We start from the raw sequence: 12,825 nt of genomic DNA, 5'->3' as shown, positions 1-12,825 counted from the left end.
TATCTTTCTCCTCTTAGAGGCACTCATTCATAAGGGTACCTTGTTGAAAATCAGTCTATCAATTTACTGGGGTGGGGCGTAGGCAGTAGCACCACACCTGGCTTGTAGACTGTGGCACGACATATTATAAAGAGAATAGGGTTCAAAATGGTTCAAATGGCTCTGAGCACTATGAGACTTAACATCTATGGTCATCTGTCCCCTAGAACTTAGAACTACTTAAACCTAACTAACCTAAGGACATCACACAACACCCAGCCATCACGAGGTAGAGAAAGTCCCTGACCCCGCCGGGAATCGAACCCGGGAACCCGGGTGTGGGAAGCGAGAACGCTACCGCACGACCACGAGATGTGGGCAGAGAATAGGGGTGACTGGTTCTGATCGTGTGCTGTACTTGGTTCATACGCGCTGTAGCGCAGGGGCTGGCTAGCACGTCACTGACGGCTCACAGGGAGACGTGGAAGGCCCTGCAAGATGAGGCACTGAGAGCATCAGAATCTGCTAAACTTCACAAGGGCCCTGACGTAACATCATGTCTGCCCGCCAGCTTACAAAAAGGACTATACACCGGGTGGTTGTAGTTAAAGTGCAGCAACCCACAGAGGTCGAGTGTGGGCTGCAGTTATCGTATGGCAGATAACCTTGGTAGATATGCCTAAACATTAATGAGGAACTATTTTACGTAGAAAAAAAATTAGTTCCAATTTTGGCCAGCAAGGAAAATCTGGCGCTGTGAGTGCAAGAAAGATTTATAGAAATGTTTCTGTATGTAATGGATAGGGACAAGATGTGGGTAAAAGAGGCATAATGCTGAATTTATTATTGCTGCCACGTCCACAGTTTGTTTAATATCAGCACAGGAGACACTGAGGATATGCTGTACAACACCAGATTTGCACCTGGTAGTCAAAATTGGAAATAATTTTTTTCCAATCTGTTTTTCTTCAATACATTACCATGTCTATCACGTTTCTCTCCCACACAATAATTACACCCCACTTTGGTCCTCTATGAGTAACTGCACATTAAGTATAACCACCTCTTGGCTTTATCTACGCTTGTGCACGTGCAGCAGACGCCATGGTACTTAGGGTAGGAGGATGATGAATCATCTTAAAGAAGAAGGAGAGACGTTTCAGCTTATACGTAGATGGTGTATGAAAGTGATATGTGTAATTAGTTAGAGAGCTCAGAAGGTTTCTGTAACTGAATTTCACTAAATATATAATAAAAACTGAAATTAAATGTCTGCAAATTAAATCGAGCCTTCACATTAAAGTGCTCATTTATATACTTCGACTGAGCTATAAATGTATTTGATTACCTATGGAATTATCAGTGATAGGCAATTTAATCAGACGCTTAGTTAAGGTCGATTTAATTAATGAAACAAAACTTGTGGGTGATCAACTTCAGACATTAACAAGTATAATATACCATTTAAACAATATTATGAAAAGGATACTTCCTACTCACCGTATAGCATAGATGCTGAATGGCAGGTAGGCACAACAAGAAGACTGTCACAAAATAAGCTTTTGGCCAGCAAGGTCTTTGTCAAAAATAGGCCACAGACAAACCAACACACACACACACACACACAAATGCAACTCACACACATATGAACACAGTCTCTGACAGCTAAGCCGACTACAAGCATCAGCACTATTGCCTGATGAGTGGGAGCTGGCCGCTATGGCCGGGCGGTTCTAGGCGCTTCAGTCCTGAAGTCCAGACGCAGGTTCGAATCCTGCTTCAGGCATGAATGTGTGTGATGTACTTAGGTTAGTTCGGTTTAAGTAGTTCTAAGTCTAGGGGACTGATGACCTCAGATATTAAGTCTCATAGTGCTTACAGCACTAAATAACCTAAATATTGGCACCCTTAATATATTAACCCTCAATGGAAAAATGGAAGAAATGACAGATGTACTAACAGAGAGGAAGTTAGATATATGGGGTTTAAGTGAAACAAAGTGGAAGGGAAGAGGTGAGAAGAATTTGAGAGGAGGAGGAAAACTGTACTGGAGTGGGAATAACAGGTCTGGAAGAAATGGTGTGGCAGTGTTGGTGAATAAGAATGTACAAACCTGTATTGTAAATGTGAGATATATATAAGGCAGGATCATACTCTTAAACCTGAAATTCCAAAAGAAACACTAAAAGTAATCCAGATTTATGCACCTAAAGTGGGATGTAGCGAAGAAGAGAAGATGGACTTTGAAAATGTGTTAGAAAACCATATAGAGAATGCTAATATTGTGATGGGAGATTTTAATGCACAGGTAGGCAAAGATAGAAAGGGATTTGAGCAAGTATTGGGATGTTTTGGATATGGAGGCAGAAATGAAGAAGGGGAAAGACTCCTGGATTTGTGCCAAAGGAATGGAATTAAAATAGCAAACAGCCGGTTTATAAAGAGAGAAAGTCATGTTATCACCAGATACAGTTGGAATGGAAGAACGAAGAGTGTAATAGATTATATTCTAGTAGATAGGGAATGGGGAGAGAAAGTAACAAATGTGAAGGTAATTCCAAGTGTGAGTGCAGATGGAGACCATAGATTACTGGAGAGACAATGGAAAATGAATCAGTGTGTGAAAAATAGAAAATAGAAGAAAGTGATGAGGTTACGGGATTGGAAATTGAAGGAGAGTGAATGTGCTGAGAAGTACAGAGAATTAATAACACAAAAATTTCCAAAAGAAGTTTTCTGTGATGTAGAAAAAGAATGAAGTGGAGAAACATGGACAATGACAGAAAGGGACTGGAGCAGACTGCAAGCAGGTGAAATGAAATTTCTCAGAGCAGTTAAGGGAAAAACAAGAATGTACAGAATAAGGAATGTAGAGATTAAAAAGGACCTCCAACAAGAAAGTATGAGAGAAGAAATTGAAAGAAAGAGATTAAGATGGTATGGGCATGTTAAGAGGATGCATGGGCAGAGACTCCCCAAAATTATGGAAAAACTAAAGATGGATGGGAAAAGACCTAGAGGGCGCCCAAGAACACGGTAGAAAATGGGAGTGAGAATATCTGTTGAAAGGAGAGGTGTGACCTGGCAGCAAGTGGAGGAAGAAAAGTGGTGGGAGGACCGAGCCAAATGGAGAGGACTTGGAACATCTACCCCAGGAATTGGAACATCTGAGAACTGTATTTCGAAAAAATGGGTACTCAGAGTGGCAGATTCGACGTGCTCTCCGCCCAACCACTGCAGCACAACCTGTTGAGATGGATGAAGTCACGAGGGAGCAGGTAGGCACTGCATTTATTCCATACACAGGCGCACTCTCGGGGAAAAATCGCCCGCATTCTGAAGAAACACCGGGTCGGAACTGTGTTTTGTCCTCCGAATAAAACTCGTGCACTGGTGGTGAGCGCCAAAGATGACCTCGGTTTGAGGAAGGTCGGCGTGTACCAGATTCCGTGTCAATGTGGCAAGTCGTATATTGGTCAGACGATGCGTACCGTCGAGGATCGATGCCGTGAACAGCAGAGGCACACTCGACTGATGTATCCGAGCAAGTCGGCGGTCGCTGAACATTGTTTGTCGGAAAATCACGCTATGGAGTATGACCGCGCGAGGATTCTGGTACAGACGTCGAGATACTGGGACAGCGTTGTTAGAGAGGCCATCGAAATTCGCACCAATGAAGACCTCATAAACCGTGAGTGTGGCTATAATCTTAGCAAGGCTTGGGAACCAGCGATTGGGTTAATCCAGAGTAAATCGAGCAAACCTATAGTTGTGACGACCACGGCGGACAGAGCCATCACACCGAATTCATCTCAGACGCCGTCGCAATCTGTTCCACCGCGCCACCGTGGCGCGGGGCGCGGACGGCGGAGGGAGCGCGCCGCGGGCGGAGGGTATTTAAATCGGCCGCCGCCGCGACAGAACCCAGTTCCCTCTGAGCAGCCGTAGCGTACGGATCTCCGTGCCGGCACGTTCACAGGAGCTCAGTCCGTCAGTTCACCTGATGATGGCGACATGTTTGATCGCCGAAATATTGTGCCCGTTGGACACTATAGACCGGCAGTACACTCGTGGATATTTTGATTATCAAATAAGCCGGGAGAAACTCAAGAATCACAACAAGAATATTATTCCAAATTTCGTTACTATTCCGCCTTTATGGAGGCACGTAAAGAAATTTATAGCGACTATCGATCTGTAGAATATTTAAATAAATATAGGTTTCAGAAGTATTTTGCGGTAGTAAACTCCGAAGCTTTACGTCATGAAAACTTTGCCTCAGCTGTCAACGACGCATGTCTTCTAAAACTTATATATTTTAAAATATGATCGTAATATTCTAGGCACAAACATATAAAATACTTGATCATTGCACGTAACTGAGTCGAAACCGACTGTGTAACCAGACTACAACATAATTGGCAACTGGAGTGTTGATTTCAACGAAAGCAGTCCAAATTTGCCAGATTTTTTGTTAAGTTTGTCAGACTTATTATGAGAAAGCTTTATAAAAATTGTAATTGAAGAAAAGAGCAAAATCATAGCGTTACACGATATGTACGCCTATACTATGTTTCAAACTAATATATATCAACCACCGACTTAAGAAATTTTAGCGTTTCTAAAGGTGATATGCAGAAAGTATACACAATGCTACAGCCACTCTATCAAATGTTTAATTCCTCATTATGTTCTAAATGATATTAGCCTTCCAACAAATACGTATATCGATTGCCAAAAGGTACTTAAAGAACTTCAGGTTTGAAGAAATGCAGTTTTACAATGTATCTGGAGGAAGAGATATGACACATCTTCATGAGAGATTTTAGATTGAAGTATTTCGAATTCAGATAAATGTAAGACATGTACATACTCACCTTAAACATACCCTTCAGTTTGCCAGACGTGAATGTAGGACTCAATTTAACCCTCAGTTGTCGCCACTGTTGTCCAGTGAGGGCAAACAAATGATTGTTTAGTGGCTCTTCATCGTCAAATACGACTCCTCGGTCGTGAAACGTCGAGAAATCCTTCACAAGGATGTGGCGTATGATCTCTGGATCACGAATTAGAAGAATCGGTCGACTGAATCCGAAATGTCCAACATAACGCTCTCCTGCAAAGAGAAATTAATCTACAAAGTGCATGATAGTAGCAGGAGCTGAATTATTAAAATATCCAAATAACCTAGTAATGGTAGCCATTGCTGCAGATGGAGTTGGGCCTTTTCGTCCGTGTCATATAGTAGACGTGCGCTATAATTCAGTGAGCAATGGCATGTGCTTCTCACTTTTCGACGTACCAATTGTATGGCGCTTAACGATGTATGGCTCTATTAATAAATATAGCTCATTTAGTTCATGCCCAGCAACAAATTCCACTGGAGTATTGTCCTTTTCCGGCCGCGGTGGCCGAGCGGTTCTAGGCATTTCAGTCCGGAACCGCGCGACTGCTACGGTCGCAGGTTTGAATCCTGCTTCGGGCAAGGATGTGTGTGATGTCCTTAGGTTAGTTAGGTTTTAGTATTTCTAAGTATAGGGGACTGATGACTTCATTGTTACGTCTCATAGTGCTTGGGGCCATTGTTTTGAACCTCCGCTGTTCGATGCGGCAGCGCATTGCCATCTATCAAAATGACATCATGGTCGAATGCGTCCCTGAAAAGACGCACATACGGAAGGAGCACAGTGTTATAACAACGTTGCCTTGTGAGTGTACTGTGTACAAAGATCTAGAGCTCAGTACCCCATGCAATGTTTGTCTCCCCACATCATAACACGTGGACCACCAATACAACATTTAGATAATGTTCTTGGATGCATTACGTTATCCCATCTCTCGCTACATAAGGGTCAGCTTTTGCCAATCATGACCGTCTGGTGGTACAGATGTTACAGTGTATTGAGGCATATGTTGCATGGACGTATTGAGTTCGTAATGTTTGAACACGGATACTCGCCGTTTACCGTTAATGTGGCACTTTACTTTTCCTCATGCGCGTCTTTTCGGGGTTGCATTCAAAACTGACTGCATTTTTATGGATGAGAATGCGCTACCGCATCGAACAGCGCAGGTGGACGGGCTCTTGGAACCAGGGGATATTCGGCGAATGGACTGTCCTGGCCGTTTCCACGACTTAAACCCCGTCGGGCACGTGGAGAGACAAATCGCAGCACATCCACATGCAACATCATTCAAGAGATTGAAAAGGTCCAAAGAAGAGCAGCAAGATTCGTGACTGGTACATTTAGCCATCGTGAGAGCGTTACAAATCTCATAGAAAGTTTGAAATGGGATACACTTGCAGATAGACGACGCGCTAAACGGAAGGGGCTGCTCACTAAACTCCGAAATCCGATCATCGCCGAGGATGTAGAGCATATATTATTACCACCAACTTTCAAATCGCGCAATGATCACCATTCAAAGTTAAGGGAAATTAGAGCTCTTACTGAGGCGTTCAGGCTGTCGTTTTTCACTCGTGCAATCCGCGAGTGGAACATAGGGGGGGGGGGGGGGCAGGGGAAATATGACTTTGGCCCGAATTGTGCCCTCCGCCACATACCGCTTGGTGCCTAGCGGAGTATATATGCGGATGAAGTTACCTTATGTACATGTGATGAATGGATGGATGGATGGAGAGGGTTTTAAGGGCTTCAGCACCCGCTCAGTAACAGATTGAGACGGGTGTCAAGAAAATACTCAGAACAATAAGAGTAAACAGAACGTAAGACACAGGAAACAAGCTTGGAAAATTATGTGCCTACCCACACCGAAGCGTAGGACGAAGCATGCCGCCAGCAGTAAAACATAGACAACTCAGGAAGAAAGTGGTGTAGGGGGCTAAAGCAATATACCAGATGGTAGTGGCTGTCTGATCGCAAGGAGAAGGGGAGGAGCCAGCCACTGTGCAATACACTGAAACCTCCAGCCTAAAAGTTTAGACCAGAGTCCAGACACATCACAAAACTTTAAAACCCTAGACACACACGTCTCATCATTAGCTAAAACACTGAGCAGATCCCCTTCAACTTGTGCTTCTGCCCTTGCATCACGGGATAAAATGCAGCCTGCTAAAATGTGCCGGACAGAGATGTGCACACCACAAGCAACACAAATCGGGGGATCCTACCGCCGTAATAGAAAGCTATGTGTGAGAGGACAGTGCCCAATCCGAAGACGCGTGAGGGTCACTTCTTCCCCCCTGAGCAACTGGCAGGAGGAACGCCACGGCCGAGTTTTTGACTTCACCAACCGCAGTTTTTGGCCGCCACCGCCAGCCATTCTTTCTCCCAAAGCTCCATGCACTTCCTGTGGAGTGCAGAGATGACAGACTGCAAGGGAATAGGACACTGGACCACATCCTGCTCTCTGCAGGCCTCCTTGGCAGCCCGATCGGCCTGTTCATTGCCCCATATTCCTACATGACCAGGCACCCAGCAGAAGGACACCTTCTTACCCCGCCGTTGGAGCAAGTACAGTCGGTCATATATCAGCTGGACCATCTCCTCAGTTGGGTGCAGATTCTACTATGATTGTAAGGCACTAAGAGAATCGGAGCAGAGGAGAAATCGATTGCCCCAAACACGATTCATCCGCTCCAGTGCCTTCAGGACTGCGTGGAGCTCCGCTGCGAAAACGGTATATTCATCAGGGAGGCGAATCCGGGTAACATGATCAGGGAACACTACAGAACAGCCAATGAAATTCTCCTGTTTGGAGCCATCAGTGTAAACGACGGTAAAACCGCGGTGCGCATCTAAAATGTTAAAAAACTGAGATTGGAATGTAAAATGTGGTGTACTATCTTTCTTAAAATTAATCAAATCTAAAATAAGTCTGGGTCTCCGGAGGAGCCAAGGTGGAAATCTGCTCCAACCGCGACGGAAAACATGAAGACCAGCCATATTCATGTCAGAGAGGCAATCCTGCGTACGAATCCCATACGGCCGCGTCGCTCGTTGCCGGTTATGAAATAGCCGTGCCAGAGGAAGCTGAGCAACGATATGGTATACAGATGTGTATGGCGTGGACAAAGTTTTTTACGCCTGGCGCACCGTAAGTAGCCGCCGCCGCATATGAAGTGGCGGTTCACCAGCCTCTGCGCTGAGGCTTGGTATGGAGCTAGTTCTGAATGCCCCAGTGGCCAACCGAAGCCCTTCAACGTCCAACATCTTTAACTAAGAAGGCGTCGCAGACCCATACACTGTGCACCCATAATCGAGCCGAGATCGCACAAACGCCCTGTAAAACTGGATCAGACACGTCCTGTCCCCTCCCCATGTACTGTGACTAAGACACTTTAAAATACTTAAAGCCTTAAGTGACCGTCGTTTGAGGTCTTTAAGATGATCTAACCACGTAAGCATCGAATAGAAAATGAGCCCCAGAAATCTCACCGTGTCTTTAAAAGCGAGGACAGTGTCCCTTATCCTTAACTCAGGAAAGGTTAAAATCGAACGAGAACGGTGAAAAAGAACATAAACGGACTTCTCGGTAGAAAACTTAAAACCACTCTTCAGCGTCCAGTCATCGAAACGTCTAAGAGTAAGTTTCAATTGACGCGTTGTCGTTGCAAGGCTTGAAGAAGAGCAAAACAAAGAGAAATCATCCACAACAAGGAACACTGGACAGGACTTTTCACTATGGAGGTGATGCTATTAATAGCGATGGCAAAGACAGTCACACTTAAAACGCTATCCTGAGGAACACCGTTCTCCTGTTCTAAGCGGTCAGTGAGGACGTCACTAATTCGGTATCTAAAATGTCGTGGCGAGAAGGAAGACTGAATAAAAAGAGGAACCCCATTCGTGAAGCTGCTTCAGGATGAGACGCCTCCAAGTGGTTTCGTAGGCCTTCTCGATGTCAAAAAATACACCTAGAAGCGTAGGAAAACTTGTTGTATAGCCGCCTCCAGGAGGGCAACGTTATCGAAGGTGGAGCGAAACCTCCTGAACCCACACTGAAAGCTACTAAGGAGTTGCCGGGATTCTAACATCGAAACAAGGCGGCGATTGACTATCCTCTCCAAGGTCTTTTCCATAATTAGTGAGGGCAGCACTACGGTAGCTACTCGGGCTCGTGCGGTCTTTCCCAGGATTTAAAAAAAGGAATTAAAACTGCCTCACGCCACGAGTGACCTGACGCTCAAATGGCATTAAAAAGAGCGAGGAGAATTTCTTTGGTGGGCCTTGTGAGGTACCGTAGCTTACTGTAATGGATCCTGTCGTGACCAGTGGCTGTGTCAGACAATGCAGAATCCAGCTCCCAAATAGAATACTGTAACAGTTCTTTCTATGTATGGATCAAGTTTCATCGAGCTATGATACTTGGCAGTGGCACATCAAGCAACCCCTGTCGGAGGTTCGAGTCCTTCCTCGGGCGTGGGTGTGTGTGTAGTCCTTAGCGTAAGTTACGAGGGTAATCCGAAAAGTAAGATATCCTATTTTTTTAATAAGTACAGAACCCTGTTTGTGTGGCAATTGGTCACACTGTTATGAAGAGTACTTCATGTGCTGTGTCTGAGGCGTTGTCTTGGCTTGGCAGCCGTTTAGAGTGGAGTTCCCGTTGGATGTTACCGCCAAGTGCGAATTGCGCGCAGTTATTCGGTTTTTGAACGCAAAGGGCATTGCGCCGATTGAAATCCATCGCCTATTGACGGAAGTGTATGGTGAGTCGTGCATGGATGTCAAAAATGTGCGTAAGTAGTGTAGAGAGTTTGAAGCTGGTCGGACCGAAATTCACGACGAACAAAGGGGAGGGAGACCGTCAATTTCTGAGGAGACAGTGCTGAAGGTTGAGCAAAGCATGCGTGAAGATCGGCGGATTACCCTGGACGATCTATGCACGTTGGTTCCTGAGGTTTCCCGAAGCACCGCTAACAGAATTTTAATGGAAACATTGAACTATCGGAAGGTGTGAGCAAGATGGGTGCCACGCATGCTGACTGAAGACCACATGCGGCAACGAGTTGATGCTTCCCTCGCATTTCTTCACCGCCTTGCAGCCGAACAGGACAACTTTCTGGACTCAGTTCCATTGGGTGACGAAACCTGGGCATACCACGTTACACCTGAGACCAAGCAACAAACACGCCAGTTCATAACTTTCTGAACAGCATGGCGGCGAACTGGTATGACATAGGCATACAAAAACTGCCACAGCGTCTACAAAATTGCATCGACAGAAATGGTGATTATGTCGGAAAATAGTTAAATATTCAAGCTGTAAACTGATGTAAACCATTGTAGAAAGAAGCAGGTCTATGTACTTTTAAATAAATGGACCGTACGTTTGGGATTACCCTCGTAGTTTAAGTTAGATTAAGTAGTGCGTAAGCCCAGGGACCGATGACCTCAGCAGTTTGGTCCCATAGTCCTTACTACAAATTTCCAGTTGCATCAAGCAAAAGTTACTTTCGTTCTATTGTTTTGCACACTGGTGTATTTACAGTAACTGAAAATCAAAAAAGCCGATTCAGTACGAAATAGGCTACACAAAACACCCTAACTTATGGAAATCTTGCAAGCATCTGAAAATTTTCGGTAACGTATCTTTTTTCACGCTAATACACAATGAAACAGTTGGTTTTGAGCGAGAAAGTTTCTGAAAAGTACAGGTTAACTTTACTACTGAAGATATAAAAATGGTTCAAATGGCTCTGAGCACTATGGGACTCAACTGCTGTGGTCATTAGTCCCCTAGAACTTAGAACTACTTAAACCTAACTAACCTAAGGACATCACACACATCCATGCCCGAGGCAGGATTCGAACCTGCGACCGTAGTTGAAGATATAATACTACATAGTATATCACGATTACGAAAAGTACAGGTTATGTTTACAAATGATGTTATAGAACTGCACAAAATATAACAACAGCTGCACTAGTTTTCATAAAATCAACACTAAAAAAGTATAAATTTTACGTCAAGTTTTTGGATCCTAGTTTTCTAAACGATTTTGTCTGACGCACGTGATCATACTCTTAGAGAAAAGTAATAGGTGAAGTCGGCTTATATGAGCAAATATAAGTAAATAAAGGCACTAATTCCACGAATTTTGTAACATAGTGATTTTGTGTCTCCTTTTGCACCAATGTACCAAAGATGAACTTAGCAGCGTTAGTATATCTCACAGAAACGACGTGAAATATCGAGCACAACAGAATGATCGTCTGCTTTGTGTGGCTAACCCACTTGCTCATAGAACGTCCTCGTGGGCTATAGTTATGAGAGATGAAACTGTGCACGTGTTACGTTTGCTTTCGACGTTCAAAGGCAACGATACTGCACACCGTCTAGCAGATTTGGTCCTCCGCTTCGTTTGTCATTAGCAAGCCTTTGAAGACCAGCGTATTAAGGAAGGCAATGCTCCGACATATAGCTACGGGACTGTTGGACCATGATTCGGTAAACCCTTGAAGGGAGTGAGATTAGCTGTTTCATAACGAAGTCTCTTGGTGTGAACCCAATGAGCCCATGTAGAATACTTTGGAAAAGCTGTGCACACCCTGGTAGACTGCCTAACTAAAAGTATTGAAGGAAGAGAGACCCACAAAGCAATGAGACACGTACTCCGTAATCGAATGCCTTCTCTTGCAGAAACGATGGAATGCTTTGAAGCGCAAATCGAGACTTCTACTAACTAGTCTCGCCTTTCTTACACTGAAACTTGAAAAACAATTTAACCCTCTAACGGTAAGGTGAAGTTTCCTGAAATAAACGGTAAGGTGGGGTTGGATCAGACCCCATTCTCCAAATATAGATTTTTCGGGGTAAAATAAAAAATGAATAATGGCAAAAAGTTTTATTATGAATTGAACACATATAATATTTGTTATAACAACAAGTTTTTTTTATTTTTATAGTCAATAAGTAAGAATATAATGTACTTAGGAAAAAAATAGGAACTTGATTACAAAAAAATACCTTAATAGAAATATTCTCTATAAAATTATTGAAAACATATTAAAAATCAATAGAGTCACTCATCAACTAGGAACTTTAGAAATTCTACAGATAGGAACTAAATGAGAAACATCTCTTACTAATTGTAGAAAATAATTATAGTGTCAGCAGTTTCGAAATATAGAGTTCTCAATAATAAATGTCTTTGTACACATAATCTAATAGGAACAAATAATAAATGTATACTATTATCCTGGAAACGATCACGTACATACCTGAAAATACACATTTGGCACAATTTATCACATCTCAGTTTCTTTACAGCCAGGGCAAATAATAACTTTATGCTCCCCACATATCGAACGATTACACTTACTACAAAAAGCATTCCCCTTCCTATCTTTTGATCTGTCACAAAAATCATATCTTCTTTTCTTTAGTGACTGTGCTTGGGAAGGCTTGTCTAATTCGATTGGTTCTTTTTCTAAAAGTTTTGCAATAGACGAACGGAGCTCATGGGGAAGATGTGTGTTATTCAACCTCTTTTCCATAAGAGGTTTTGTCAAAGAGAGCGCAAGATTTTTGAGAAATGATATTCTCGCGTCATTTGAAAAGCTGACCGTTTTGCTATTGCTTTTGTAAATGATAAAACTATTTATTGTAGCGATGTCTAAAGTAGCATAAAAGTACCGCATGAGCCAGCTTCTCTGTGTCTGCTATGGCAAAGCATATCTAATACATCAACCCCTCCTTTAGTTAGATTGTAGAACTCCACAATTTCAGGCTTATTTGATTTTTCATTTATATCTCCAGAGAAGTGCATAGACGATATCAGTAAAACTTTTTTTCTGTTTCTTTGGGGTAAATCACACCAAAGTTTTGTCGTTCTGATGAATAAATATTGAAGAACCTACTGGAGCGGAAAGCAGCATTGAT

At 43.3% G+C, this 12,825-nt stretch overlaps 1 protein-coding gene across 1 annotated transcript in view; it reads right to left on the bottom strand.

Annotated features, from left to right (window-relative positions):
* Positions 1-12,825, bottom strand: part of LOC126272683 (cytochrome P450 6k1-like) — a 112,370-nt gene that overhangs the window by 49,312 nt on the left and 50,233 nt on the right. The window contains exon 3 of the mRNA XM_049975700.1: positions 4,857-5,095. Within this exon, the coding sequence (XP_049831657.1) occupies positions 4,857-5,095 (239 nt within the window). The remainder of the gene's footprint in view (positions 1-4,856; positions 5,096-12,825) is intronic.

This window comes from Schistocerca gregaria, chromosome 5 (assembly GCF_023897955.1).
Source record: "Schistocerca gregaria isolate iqSchGreg1 chromosome 5, iqSchGreg1.2, whole genome shotgun sequence".
In the NCBI taxonomy this organism is placed as follows: domain Eukaryota; kingdom Metazoa; phylum Arthropoda; class Insecta; order Orthoptera; family Acrididae; genus Schistocerca; species Schistocerca gregaria.
The sequence above is the reverse complement of the archived record's forward strand: the minus strand, read 5'-3'. Positions and strand labels throughout refer to the sequence as shown.